Raw genomic sequence first — 15351 nt, forward strand, 5'->3', positions numbered from 1 at the left:
AACTCCTGCTCTGCTGGTTATTTTGGTAATGGAACCGAAACGCACAGAATTGCTCAACACCTTGTTAAAACRGTAATCACTGAGATTATTATTGTTGTTGGGTCATTAATTTGAACACGTTTTGTTGTTGTTCTTTAATAAAGTTAGGAATGTTTTGATAAGGACCCAGATGAGGACATTCTGGTCTCAACGCCCTGGCGCCGTTCAGTTTGTCACCTCATGCTGAGATCGACTCAAAACCCTCAGCGATTGACGTGTTGGAGCCCGGCTCTATAGCACGAACAATTCAGAAACAATATGAAATGGGAAAAAAGTTATTTAATAACTGATTAATTCGTGTTTTAGATTGTTCTTGAAAAACTAATCAGTCACGGCTAATCAGTGGGTTCACTCGCAGCTGCACAGTGAACCCACTGATTTTTTACAGCAGACAGCCGCTCCTCTCTCTTGCAGGTACTGCGTACCCCCGCTAAATCTTTTAGGGGTACGCAGTACCCTGCCGTACCCCCTTACTTTCACCCCTGCTGATACTTAATAGTTTTTCTTTTATGATCTCAAATATTTAAATGTGATATGAGAAGACAGGAAAGTCTGATTTGTAACGGTTTCAAGGAACATTTGGTCCAGTTATCTTTATGTGTGATGTAASAAAAATATGATATAAACTAATGAAAAACCGCATCTTGGTTCCAAAGATGAGGTGATAGACTTTACGGCAATGTCTGGAAGATATGTAAATAATCTGGCAGAGTTGATCAAAGTGCATTCTTTGAGCGAAAAACAAAAACTCGCTCTTTTCCTTCTCTTTCTCACAGGGGAACAGAAGCTACTMATCTTTGCTGCGATGAATCACAAGATAAAGATTTTTATGACTCACCCGCTTTTACTACGGCGTTAGTCGAGYTTGATTTGCCGACAGTGTTTTCATGCTGATCCCTTTTACTTTTCACGCGTTGACAACTTGATWTTTATGACAAAAAAGTGTTTTTCGCCATTTTTCACAAAGCCACTGTGAAAAGATGAACTGAACATAACAAACAAACATTAGTCAGATGATAACTCTGCTGTGTTTGAATTGGTTCAACACTTCTCTTGCCATCATTGTTCCCAGGCGTTTGATACCATTTGATATGGTTGTTACTTATGTATTTGGTTTTTTCTTCTACTGTTCTTAATTTTTTGCAATTGCGTCACCATTTAATGCCTGTTTAATCTGCTTTTGCATTTTATTCTTATGTTTGTATTTTTCTGTACAGCACTTTTGTCCACTGTCATTTTAATGTACTTCATAAATAAAATGGATTGGATTGGGTCCAGGCTGAAAACAAATGAAGTTATTTTTTATTTTATAAGGATTCCAGCGGTTAACCTATTGACAGTATGCGAATTATGACTTTTGCTTGACTTTTTGCTGAATCGATTGTCTTTATACTGTTTCACAGGCTTTACAGAGATAATCCAGAAACAATTATTTTTTTGGCCTTAGAAACTCATAGACTGAGATCGATGCTCAATTGGGCTCAATATGCCTAAAAACCTGTTTGGTTTTGATGTCGGATCAAAAATCTTCCCACCACTTGTTGCAAAATTGCCACAATATCAATATCATATGTATACAACCAGCAATTAGCTTTGCAGAAACTGTTGAATTATTTAAATCTGTATGCTTTTATCTAAACAGGCTTTTAATGCAACACTTTGATGCTACACTTTATTTTCTGACTTTCCTTTGATGTTAAGTAAAGCACTTTGGATTGCATTGTGTATGAATTGGATTATAAACATGCAGTATACCACTGATTTTTGATATGTCAACAATAATAACCTATGAATATCAGACATGCACTTAATGAACATATTATTGTTGCATCGGTATCGAGCGTCATCTTACTGTTTTATTTATGACCAAATCTCACACTCGCTACCTTTTTCTGACATAAAATGTTAGAATTGTAATATTTTATGTCAAAATTCTGAATTCTAGGTGATAAAACCTTTGAACTTACGATATAAAAATAGATTTCTAATTAGTCTGAAGATTTTCAGCGTTTATTAATCAAAAAAGCGTTCCTAGTTTCCACCCAGTAATAGAATATAAAATTAAGCTTTGATTTATACGGTTGGCTTATGTATTTTTACTTTATCAAAGTAAAAATACTTTGACTTTGATACCATTTCAAATTATGAATACATAATATTTATGAGAGACATGCAGAATCTGCTTTGTTTAATTTTGTGATTAAGGTCGCTAATTGGGGAGGAAAGAATGGATCTGTATGACGACATTTTGATACGGTAAACTTTGAAGGTCATTTCCGTTGTATCCTACTCTAAAAGGCGACATGAAAATGATGCCAGTTCATCAGAATTCATTGTGAAATGGTCACATTTAATGGTTGAAACCTGTCATTGTATATACATCTATAAAAAAGACCCCAGGTACAGGTTACGACATTCTAAATGCTAATACATACATTATTATTATCATTATTAATAATATTAAATAATAAACTTTGTTCATTGTTAAAGTTACATATAGTTTACAAAATAGAATCAACAAAGTAAGCCATTATGAATGTCTGAAAAAACAACAAAAAAAACCAAAACAAAGGGGACAAACAAAAACTAAAGCCCTATATGCATCTTTTTATTATTTGCCCATAAAATTCAAAAATTACAATAAACACATCAATATTCATTTGAATAACATAATAATACCTGCTGATATTGGCTATTAAAATGTAAACTGCAAAATAATAAAAATGTTTGTAAAGGCGCTAGACTTTGGAAAGCAAACAGATTCATGTTACTGTTTTTTTTTATTTTTTATTACAGCATAGAGCAGAAACAGAAACCAACATACTGTAGCTCATGTCAGACCCAAAACGCAACGATGCTGTGGAAACAAAGTCAAACCGAACGCAAATTTGTGAGAAAACAAATGTTCCGTCTGAAAACCACTTTATTTTTGTTCTTTTAAAATTTTATTTCATTTTTATTCACCTTATTTTGTATTTATTTATTTTTTAAATAATTTTTTTACATTTTTTTTTTTTTTTACAATCCAGGTCCTTCTCATCAGTCGCTGTAAGCACAATGTAAAGCTAACGGTCTAAATAAGTCGAGCTACCATTACTGAATTCCTCAAAGTGTTAGTCCCCAGATCGAACACATGCTCCCTCCATCGGTTCGATTCAGTCGTCGGAGGCGTGCGGAGCACCGTCTGATGGAGGCTTACAGTGGCGTCTTTGTTTAAACGGCGTGTGTGTGTGTGTGTGTACACAAACAAGAGCTGCAGATATCCTCAGGTTGGACACATATAGCACTTTCCAGCATCACCACCCCACTTGCATTTGTACACACTTTCTGAGCACAGGCACAAGCTTCCTTCGGGAAACTCAGTGAAAGAATTTGGAGCCACTTGGTCGGGGTTGCTTATGAGTCTTTGGCATGATGGTTGAGCTGTATGTGGGGGCGCTACAGTAGCCACACACACAAAGGCACCACTGCGGTAAGTGTGCGTTTGTCTGTGAAGCGCTCTGCAGTTTAAAAAGTAAGGGAGAAGGTCAATTAATGAATAAAAAAATAACAATGAGTTGGTTTTCTTGCTCGGAGAAGGGGCTTCCTGAACCAAACAAACCAACAAATCAGTCTGCCGCGGCTCATCGAAGCCACAGGGGCGTAACATTAATCACTTTGATGCTGCTGCTGCTGCCGTCGTGGTTGTTCTGCTGCCTCTGCTGCTGCTGCTCTTGTTGTCGTTTGCAAAAGTTCCTCTGAAGAATGTCTTTGTCCCCCGTCAGCCAACAATGACTGTCTGATTTCCCCTCTTAAGAAATTTTGGTGAGTAATTGTGTGATGGACAGATATGATCAATGCACTGTATCCTCAAAAACATGTGCAAAATAGAAAAAACACCAGCCTCCGCCTCTTTATCTTGTTCTTCCTCCCACCTGTTGTCACTCCATGGGATTAAAACATCTGGAGAGTGGAAAAAAATAATAAAAAAACAAAGCAATTTAAGTTGTGAAGCAGCAAAAATTTTATCTCTTGTCTTTTTATAAACCTTCCAATCTGATTAGAAGTAACTTGACAAAGTATTCATACCACTTCAACTTGAAGAGGTTAAAAAAAAGCAAATGCTTTATTATTATCGGGATTTTATGTGGTAGACCAACACAATGTTATGGATATTTGAAAAGTACAAAGGAAAATCATTCAACATACAAAAAAATCTTCAAAAAAAGAAGAGGAGACATTTTAAATTTTAGGCCTACATCTACGATGTAAAAATGTTTAGGAAAACTAAAATTTCATATCAGCATGAGCACAATATCCTGAAGTAAAACACGGGGCATCATTAAATGGTGTTCTTTTGATTCAGCAGGAACAGAGACGTATATTTGTTACTCAGTCAAAGTAAACACAATATCCAACTATTATTCTATGGCAGAATTTGAAAATGGATCATGGATATTATCCCTCTGCCTCATCTTAATTGTGTTGCATAGAAGAAAGGACAAAGAAAAATCAATCTGGCAAAACTAGCAAAACCTAAAACATGAAGCTGAAAGTCGGTTATTCAAAGAGTTAGTGCAGTTAGGTTGATTACACATGAAAGCTACACTTTCTGTTTTACAATTGTAAGAAAATGAAAAATCCATTTATCCTTTTGGATTTATTCTTCAGACATGCACTACTTTGTTTTGATCTATCAAATCAAGTACCAATACAAACTGTGCTGTCAACTAAAAACAGAAAGAAAAAAATAAAAGGAAAAATGGAAGTTGCATTTTTACATTTCCAAAGTTATGTGTCGGCTTCAAACACAATCAGAGACATTTGTACCGCGTTTCATTTCAACCTCAAATACACTCTGCAGAAGAAACTGTAAAAAAATAAAATAAAATAAAAATCTCCTGTGGTCATAATATATACTCCCCACACTGGAGTTCCTCTTGGAATATAAAAACATTTTCATGACAATAAAGTCAAGCATTGACATGTAAACCGTACCAGTGAAGTTCAAAATCAATTTGGACATGCATGTGTGTGTGTACGTGTGTGTTGGTGCTCACCACATGAACAACAGCATCATCCCCAACAGCAAAGGAGAGAAAAATGTGACGACCCTGGCAGCTCTGCCCACCGGAGGCTCGGCCTTCTGCGGCGCTTTGGAGGACGGTATGGGAGAAGTCTTCGTCTCTGCAGAAAAACGAGTCAAAAACACACCAGATTTTTTTCAGTCATTCCCTTAAACACCTGGTCAGTTGGATTTGTTATTTAGCTGTTTGCTGAGGTTTCCCCACCACCACCCCTCCATTTGCACAGAGTACAATAGTGCAGATCCTGAGGGTGAAAATCTTTCAGTCCATCGTTCTGATGAATGGAGTGACGAAAATGCTCATCATAACGGGAAGGGGCAAACAGAAAGGAAAATACAGGGAAGAGCAAAATCAATTCTAATCTACAAGCACAATCAATGAGAGACTTGTCAAGGCAGTTATGAAGTGAACAAGACAAAAAAAAATAGATCCATTCTGCAAAGAGCGCAAACAGCGGGGAAGAAAAAAACTGGGGGACAAGGAAAAAGACAAGAGTCACAAAGGAAGGAAAAGTACACTATGGCCACATGAATGCAGCTACAAGAGGACAGTAGAAATCCATTTATCTATACTGCATATTTATATCTTCCAGCTGGAACTTAGATTTAATTATCTAACAGATGCTGTGCAAACTTTTAGTTCTATATTAAAAAAATATGCAATGTACAGTGAAAGGATTACAAGATTCCCTCTGTTTTTGCAACCTTTAAACATTTTTCTTTTGGTAGTAAACAAAAAATATATAACAGCACGATTTCATTGACTATGATCCAAATCAATAATCTTGACTTATTTAATCCTAAGAAACCTGGCATTATGCCAAAAAAAAAAAAAAAAGACGCATTGTCTCATTGAATCATAGACTGGATCAGGACAATAGATCACAATTAGCCTATTGGTCAATTCTGGTGCCTTTCCCTAAATGTTAAGTGATGTGCTTTGTGCCTTCCAAATAAATTAATACAAGTGCAGGCCTCATCAGTGCCAGACCTGTGGAACCAATGAACCCCTTCAAAATAAAACGTTTCTGACGACATGAAGTAAGCTAAAAGCTCTCAGAAAGGCAAGAAATTCAAGAAAAGACGATAAATAAATGGCACGCATCTATCTGACAACGTAATTCCTGAGTCTTTGGCACTTCTGCAAACCTGTGAGAACCATGATATTCATGAGGAGAAAAAAAAAGGGAAGAATCTTCCAAGTAGTGGATGACCAAGAAAACGAACAGTTAGAAGACGTCGACTCATCCAGGTCACTCCTGAACAACTAAAGCTGCAGTTCCCTTAGTTCAGTTCAGTCAAACTAACACAACATAACGCCCAAAGAAAATGATCTAACAAAAGGCAGTCTAACATGGTGGTGATAGTGGCGTATATAATCAAGACAGAACAGCAGTAATRCAATTTATTTAATGATCTGAACCATGTAAGTGTGACAAAGAGTCTGAAACAGAAGCAATCTGTAAGGGAGAAAATACTTTTTCATGGCGCTAGTTGATGGAGTTCATGGAGGATAGTGGAGGGGGTAATTAATAGCTTGTGGCAAACATAAATATATGCTAAAAGTCCCCACACACTGATGAATTTCTTAGTTCTACAGTTTGGTTTTACACTGCCAGACAAATTAAAATATCAAAGTTTAATGCTTTATAAAACTGGGCTATTGCTACAGCTGCAGGCAGCACAGCAGATATTAACTCATGCAGGATGTTTGCCGCTCGATCTGTGAAGAGAGTATATGATTTCCTTTTCCTTCCAATTAATGACTGTTGTGATGTGCTTCGCTGGGAAGTCGGGAGATATATTAGACGGAAGCAGCCAGGTGTGAAATAGCCAGAGAAAGAGGGAACYGGGGCTGCGTTTAACACGTTCAGCAGCACGGCGCAACGCTTCCTGCCTGCAGCAAAACATTATGCTTAGGACCGGAGACGAAAACAAAAAATTATGCAGAAATAATGTGCCGGTGACAAGGAGAGACATTTATGGGGTGTACGGCAATTGTAACGAGCGAGGTGAGGACAGGTAAACAGAGGAGATGAGACAACGGAGAGAGGGAGGGAAGATTGATAAACTCCGCCATCCGGGAGGAGAAAAAAAACATGCAGGTGAAGACGGAGAAGAACACTAGAAAGGAAGCATTTAAGAGAAGCTAATATGACGGAAAAACAAATGCTGAATGACTTGAACTCAAACAGCCTCCCGTGTTTAKGCAGATTATGTTGATCGCTGACGCTTTAGGTTGTCTAAATTTAAATGACAGCTGTGAGAAAATCAGGAATACAGCATCTGTRATGATCCAGGTGTTCTGTTTTAAAAGATAAGATTTCCTTCTTATTGCCTTATTTATGAGTGCAGACGTGTGAAAACATCTTTACAGGCAAGTATGTCATTTTGTGTGAAAAAAAAATAAATATATATATATATATATATAAATGATTTATGACATGCAAGATTTATTCATTCATATTCAGACACAAATTTAGACTCAGTTTTTTGCCAAAACACATTGAAGTTATAAAAGCAAAATGCTGAGGGTGATTGTTTTCACTCAATATTTAAATTTAAACAAAATTTTATGAATCACAAGAGTATTGTTATTACAACAACATCGCACTATTACATATTTGATATGTGTTTCAACCACATTCTAAAATACATAAATAACTCAGCATCACTCTTTCAGGGATCTGATACCACAGTGCATATAAATACCAGCAAAGCAAGGTAAGCAAGGTAAATATAGAATAGATTGCCCGAGAGCAAAATAATATTAATAATAAAAAAAATAACCCATTACAGGATATAAACTAAAAATGCTCCTTCTGTTAGACAGGTGACYGGAATCGGACGATTTTCAGCTTGACCTGCCTGGCTGGTGACCGGCAAACGAGACACMGAAAAATCTGATTTTCCTTTTCTTCGGTCAGTAAACGCACCTTAAAACAGGAAAGCAGCATGCTGGCTCATCATGTGGAATGTGTGGTGTTTTTTTTCTTTGTTTTTTTAAATTTTTTAAACAGGTCAAAAAAAAAGTTACAGTTGTGATGAGGGTGTGGGAGTCCTAGGGGAAAAAGTTTGTATTGTAGCATTTGTGGGCTTTTAATTATTATTTGGGAAATTTGGTACCTCTTGAAACATAAATAGAACTGATTCATGTTTTTTTAGCAATATTTTTCACTAATCAAAGTATCTGGAAACTTATCTTAAGAGTRCATGCCATTCAATAATTCAGAGGTGTGTTGAGCTCCATAAATCGGTAATGAAGATCTGAGGTGAACCATATTTGTTAAATTAATAAAGTTAAATGAAAAAAAAGCTGAAAATGTGTCACACCAGGTTGGATAAGAAGTTTAATTTGACTGCCCATGCAGTGAAAGTTAAAGTTCAAATATATCCAGCTGTTGCCATAGGAAACCAATGGTATGTTTGGGTCGTCAGTTATCCACAACAACTTTTCTTCACTATCAACCTAGCAATTGGTTTTTCAGGAGCCATCCCATAAAAATGAATAAATAACAGAAAAAAAAACACTTTTGTGTACGCAGTACTACTGAGACTACAAAGCAGATTTTATATAACAGAGGATATTCATGTGAAAAGGCGRCATCATGCATACTGTTGGGCACAGTGGAGGATCTGTGATGCTGTGGATTTGCTTCTCTTCCAAAGCACTCGGCTCTTTCACATAGAAACCCTGAGAGTCACATAATCTATGTAAACGTCAAGATCCTTTCATTTAGAATGCACTCAAGTTAAATTCTGGATTATTCTAATGTTTTCAGAACATGAACTCCTGCACTGCAGTTTACCACAGCAAAGGATGAATTTACTTTCCTCTGTGTCTTCTTTTTCTTTCACCTTTGATTTTACAGCTCAGTATATTCTAACACATCTCAGTGTTTTCATAGCGGTGAGAGATTCAAAGGTGCAACCGTGTCTGTCACCTTCATGGTCGACTTTGGGGGAAATGCGAATTTCACTCAAGTACATGTTGACTTGCTTGATGTGTGTCTAGTTTTACTGAATCTCTTCTCTTTCAGAGAACGTAATGGAAGAAAGGACCTTAAGTTACCTCAAGACCAACCTYAGTGCTGCAGGTCTAATGCTCGCCATGAAGCGCAAACTAATCATGTATAAATAACATCAGACATGAAATATATTAGCGATATCTAATGTCACCTGGSCTGCTTGGTGCTAGACAGTGTACAGTTTCTGTCTGAGGGAGTGAGACGGGCAGAGATTTACATCTAAGAAGGTTATGACACAGAAGCTCCGGTGTGGATCTTCTTCTTACATCCTGGAATGTGGCGGGTAAGCACCAATATCTGAGGATGGGATTTCGAAATGCCGTGTCTGTCACCATGCTATTCCTTACATCAGACGTCTGTTGATGCCAAGAAACACAGCCAGTCACTACTTTCTGTGCAGTTTGAAACTAGGAGACACGCACACAGAAATAGACAGCCACAGAGCAGCGGTAGAGACGGGAAGGAGAAAGGAAAGGGATCGAGAATACTTAAACATTTGCTTAGACTCACCAACACAATCAATAAGTCAAAGGAAGTGTTTTCAATTACTGTTTGGATGAGCAGCCAGGAAATATCGGTCATGGTGGAGATGGTAATAAACTGAGGAAGTGAGGCCTGGCAGAACTTTTGTTTATTGGCCTTATTATGGACTGGAAATAAGACAGTTTCCTTTCTCCATACTAATGTGATTCTCCTTGAAGTGCTAGAGTAAACTAGAGAATTAGAGGATACAAAGTTTGTAAAATGCTGCGCAAGTCTCAAATAACTGTAAAATGAATGACTTACTTTACTGCTATATGTTGTTTTTATGTCTCAAGAGGTTTTCCTGTTTAATWAGGACTATAATGTTTCTAAGTAAGGAAAAGACGCTCTGACTGCATTAGAAAATAACCAACCCACCAATAATAATCATAAATTAAGTTTYTAGAGTGTTTTTTAAGAAAAAAATATAATTCCTTAAGCAATAATTCATGACTTTTGAAGTTTTTACAATTTTACATTAAATCACAAGCGTTTCTAAGGTCTTCTTGTAATAAACTAACRCGAAGTGGTGTTGAAAAATATTTTTCAAGTAATAAAAACTAAATATGAAAGTTTTGTCACGTGCTTAAATCTAGGCAATTCTTAATGTGATGCCCCTAAATAAAGTTGATTTCAAGTTACTGCCTTCAGAAGTCACATAGTTCATCTCACAAAGCTCAGCTGGGAGAATCTATTAGCAGGAAAACTTTCAGTTGTGCATTCGACAAAACCCAGTCTTCAATAAGAAAACCACTGCTAAAAGAAAGTCATAAGAATTTCCATTCGCAGTTCGCCACAAGCCACAAAGAGCTAACAAAAAAATTAAAATAAAACATGTGGAAAAACATGCGCAAGTAAGGCAAAGAGCCAAAACTTTATGTGGGAGAAAAGTAGCACAACATCACACCAAACACCTCATCCCCATGATAAAGCATGGAGGAGGCAGCATCAGACTGTGGGCATGTTGTTCATCAGATGAGAGGATCTGTTGAATGGGTGACTGTCATTTAATGACATGTAGATTTGCTGCTGCCTGTCTGAACACAAATCTGATATTTATGCAACAACAGTGATTAAAAGCAATAGGACAGTGGATAACGCAGAACAAATATTTGGCAGAAGAAACATATCACTCCATTGTGAAAAGTAATAGCGATAGCATACTTCTGTGCTTCTTCTCTGCTTGTGTTTGGCATAGAATCAGTCGGATCATTGAACTCCATGCCACACTTTTTAGTTCACAATCATGCTGTGTTTTGGTTGCATCGAGCCATAAATCCCTATAATCTTCTATTTAGTTTGCGTTCCTAAAATAATTTAACACCTTCTTCAACTCCCCTCTGCAGGCCAGACTCATCCAGTTCAGGCAAACATGAAGTCATTTTATGGATATCAGCGGAGCAACTGCAGCTGCCGCACACAGTCCCCTGCACAGCTGGAATCAGTCACCCACCAAGTGACATCTTTAGAGAAGGCAGCAAAGAGAAAAGAGAGATTTGTTCCAAGTGTGGGGTGGCAAGAGGTAGGAGTGAGAGGAGTGACTGATCAATAGAAAGAAGTTAGAGAGAAACAGAGAACTAAAGGCAAGAAAAAAGAAAAAAAGAGAAACAGAGGGGAGAAGAGACAACAGGACRACGAAAGCAGGAAGGGAAGCAGCGAGGCGGCAGCTGGAACGGGCAGACGCATGAGGAGAATCCCAATAACCTGCTGTTCTTTCCTTGAGAGCGAGGATAATGCACTGTGTGCCGAGTGTTCAAGTGAGAGCGGACAAAGCGTGCCGTATTTGATTGGAGGGCCGTGTTTGTGTGTGGCTTTCTGACTGTGTGATTGTTTCCAGCAAATGTGTCAGAAGATGGCACATATGTGGAGGGTTTCTTCCAGCCAGAGTTTGTCCCTCTGCAGGCATGCATGTTGCTCATTAGGTGAGGACTGTGTGACAGTATGTGTGTGCAGTGCTGCTCTTGACCAAAAGAAGTCAGCCTTGTGCTGTAAAACTATCGCCACGTGTTATTGGACAGCCAGGCAGAGATGGACAACGACACAGCAAACGGGCTGACCGTTTGGATTTCACAGTGTGGATTCAACTCCAACGTCTTGGTGAAATCGCTCAATTTATCTTCTCGGTTTTCAGTTAATTAAGACGGATTATTAGCATCTGAACATGAAAGTGTTTAGGTATAATACGCAATAAAAAAAAAACAAAAAAAAAAACAATTGTCATTGGGCAAGAAAATAATAACCCTAATTTAGTTTAAGTGTGAGGTGTAGTCATAATTAGATGGCGGCCTTATCTCAGGTTGAGCATGACCCATGAAATTCTGAATCCTGTACCAAAAAAACAACCTTAGTTGCTGGATCAGAATTTGTAACGGGTTTGGACTTGTAAAATAGTGACTGACCACTTTATTAGGTACACATGATTAACTCCTTTGTAACGCAAATGACGACTCAGCCACTGGCAGCAACTCGGTGCGGTTAGGCATCTAGATGTGGTGAAGTAGTTTTGCTGAAGTTCAATAAAAAGCATGACAAAGAGGAAGGAAGGGTGTTGAAGTGGCTGTAACCACTGCATTGTTTTTGCCAAACAGGATTCCTTGACTCGTTTCCAAAACTGCTGATCTACTGAGAATCTTTAATGGACAACAAACTCCTGAGCTCAGAGATTTATCTGAAAATGAGAAAATATAGAGAGAGCGGCAGCCGTGTGGACAAAATATACCATAAAAATGGTATTTCCTGGTACTTTTTATTAATGTTAAAAGTAAGTCTGTAACAATAAGCAAAAATGTAATTAACTGTATGATAAATTACAATGAATTTTCATTCTGATCAGTAATATTTTCTGAAGGAGACTCCATAATCAATTTCTTTATGGTTTCGGTTGTGTGTGATTTGTATTTTCAATTTATTTATCATTCTTGGTTATTTTTTTAAAAAAAATTTTTGATTTATAAAATATCTTCCAGTTCCTGGGTTAAATGTTATTTACAAAATTAAATTAAAGTTTACTGATCATTGAGAGGGTGAAATTATATTATTACATTATTGTTCAATTACTTGAAAATGATCTCAAAACAACAGTATTATCATTTATCACAATAATTTCTGGGACAATTTATTGTCCAGCAAAATGTGTTATTATTAAAGGCCTAGTTAAAAGTGGATTTTTTTTTATAATTTACTCCAGAAATCCCTCATGCACAGTACAAATGTACACAGTTAAATTACATCTTAATCTAATGCTGTGAAAAGGTGCTTGTCCCTTAAACAGTTATTCTGCTCTTGCTTTTTTGTCACAATTAATATTAGCATCTAATATTAGCAGCTAAAAAATTATGATCTCATTTACTTAGGGAAGAGATTCATAAAAAACCATCTGGTCTTACTGTTTATGAAAATATAACTGCTTCTGTTCATGAAATTACGAACTAACCGATATTGACCACAAAATATGAGTTCAGTTTTAAAAGTCACACCTGCAGAATCAAGAAATCACTTAAATTGAACCTTTCCGACAACAATAAGCATGTTAAAATATCACAAAAGTCAACACATCCTGATCTAAAGAAATTAAAGAAAATTTCAAGACGACGAGAAACTAAGAACTTTCATCTATCAGTCTGGAAAGGTTTAGGAAACCATTCCCAAGGCCTTGGAGCTGCGCTGAACCACAGAGAGAGCTGTTATCCAGACACATGGTGTCGAACTTTTCCAGGAGAGCCGGCTAAAATTACCCCGACTCTTCAGAGGTCACAAAAGAACCAAGAACAACTTGTGCTCTGCAGACTTCACTTTCCTTTGCCAGCGTCATTGTTTCATGATTCCACCAAACAAAGGGAAATAGGTAAAAATGACATCCAAGTGAGAGTTCCAACACCAAAACCGCATATGACTAAAAAGAATACAAAGTCCTGTCTCACAATTGTTGAAAATAATCTTGATGATCTTAGGCCAATGTTGGCTTCCTGAGAGAGGTTGACACCCTAATTGTGTTCAACAACATCATAAAATTCCTTCTCTTGTGTTTGTTTTGCACAAGACAACAACATGTTTCTCCTCGATCATACGCCTCAGCAGCCCCAGAAGCATTTGTGATAGCCAGTTGCATACATTGTTCATCATACGGTAATCTACTGATTTGATTATGGGACAAGGACGATCCTGGGCTAAATTCAACAGAGGGATCTGCACACAGCTAAATAACTTAATCATACAGAGTTATGCTTCTTCTTAACTACTGTGTTCCAGTAAGGAACACCATCTTCTCTGGCACTCATGCCTACAGTGCAGTTTTTGTTAGGACTGCTTTTTATATGGAGATAATGTCAAAGTACAACGTCCTGCTCAACCACGAACTCTCACAACCTCTCCTCACATCGCTAAATTCAGACACAGCTCCTTTTAATTTAGATTACTAAAGTAAATCTAAAGTATACCATTGGTAAATTCTCCACATATATATTATGTATATGTAACAATTAGTAAATAAAGAGTTTTACAATTTTTTCCCCTCTACTTTATAACAGACATATATTCACCCAGTTATTATCAGAGGTTGTGATTGCAGTAAACATGGCTGTTGTCACTCGGTTATTTATTTTAAAAAAAATACAAATCAATAGAATTTTGTTATTGCAGTATTTCTAAAGTATGTCCAACAAAGTGTTCATCCCTGAAATACACTTCTTGGTGTTCTGGTACTGTCAGTGTGCTAGAGTTACACGTCTGGCACACGTCGATGTCCATTTACCAACCTGTCTGCGGGTTTGGCAATTCTCATCTAGGGGTGTAAAATGAAGAAAAAATTATATAAAAATAAACTGCAACAAAACACATTTGGAAAAATTCTTGTTATACTGCAAAGTACGCTGTAGTATTAGAGGCAGTCTGGAGTTGAATGAAATACGTGAGTGTTCTTTTAAAAGGTAGCACTGTTTTCCCCCTGAGGCAGTTTTCAGCAGCTCGGGTTGATACGTGACAGCTTGACTTGAGGCTGCTGGATTTTTTTTAATTTTATTTTTTTTACCTTGAACTGTAATAGAAGAAGCTAAAGCCTTACTCTTTTGCTTAATATGTACAAAGTGTTATCTAAATAAAAGTATAATTTCATAGCAAGGTAATTATAAAGGCAGTATTACTTAAAAGCTGAAGGCAGAAGGTGAATTATGGAAAGCTTTAATGGATAAATGTCAAAAAACTTTATAGAAATGGCTACAAAAAATACAGCAATTTGTAAAACATAATGGTGAGTTGTATTTGTGCCTGGTAAAAAGTTTATTGTCTTAGTTTCCAGTGAAACACTGGAATCAATGAAGTCAAAATTTGAATAAAAAAAAAACTAATTTTTTTTAGAATTAAGATTTTGTTGTTTAGTATCACTCTCCTTAAACTCACAAAATGCTTTACAAGTACAATTTGTGAAAATATTATCCTAGGTTTTTAACTCATGAAATGAATACTGCAGCTACTGAGACATCCATCCATCCATCCATCCATCCATTTTCTTGCACCCTGGTCTCTTAATGGGGTCGGGAGGGTTGCTGGTGCCCATCTCCAGCTAACGTTTCGGGCGAGAGGCAGGGTTCACCCTGGACAGGTCACCAGTCTGTCGTAGGGTAACACAGAGACACACAGGACACACAACCATGCACACACACACACACACACACACACACACACGCACACGCACACGCACAC

At 37.1% G+C, this 15351-nt stretch overlaps 1 protein-coding gene and 1 long non-coding RNA gene across 5 annotated transcripts in view; one reads left to right on the forward strand and one right to left on the reverse strand.

Annotated features, from left to right (window-relative positions):
* Positions 1-2368: 2368 nt before the first annotated feature.
* The window catches only part of cntfr (ciliary neurotrophic factor receptor), a 238680-nt gene continuing 225697 nt past the window's right edge, over positions 2369-15351 (reverse strand). For both annotated transcript variants that reach the window (XM_008423847.2, XM_008423849.2), the window contains exons 10-11: positions 5079-5205; positions 2369-3981 (exon numbers count right to left, since the gene is read on the reverse strand). In XM_008423847.2, the coding sequence (XP_008422069.1) occupies position 3981; positions 5079-5205 (128 nt within the window). In that variant the 3' untranslated portion in view covers positions 2369-3980. The remainder of the gene's footprint in view (positions 3982-5078; positions 5206-15351) is intronic.
* Positions 7578-12582, forward strand: LOC103473534 (uncharacterized). Of its 3 annotated transcripts, none has more exons than XR_001777162.1 (3): positions 7578-8026; positions 9145-9415; positions 11001-12582. It is a non-coding gene; the product is annotated as an uncharacterized LOC103473534 (long non-coding RNA). The 3 variants fall into 3 exon arrangements; XR_001777161.1 differs by having other exon boundaries at positions 7578-7837; positions 7934-9415; XR_001777160.1 differs by having other exon boundaries at positions 7578-9415.

Source organism: Poecilia reticulata, linkage group LG12 (genome assembly GCF_000633615.1).
Source record: "Poecilia reticulata strain Guanapo linkage group LG12, Guppy_female_1.0+MT, whole genome shotgun sequence".
In the NCBI taxonomy this organism is placed as follows: Eukaryota; Metazoa; Chordata; class Actinopteri; order Cyprinodontiformes; family Poeciliidae; genus Poecilia; species Poecilia reticulata.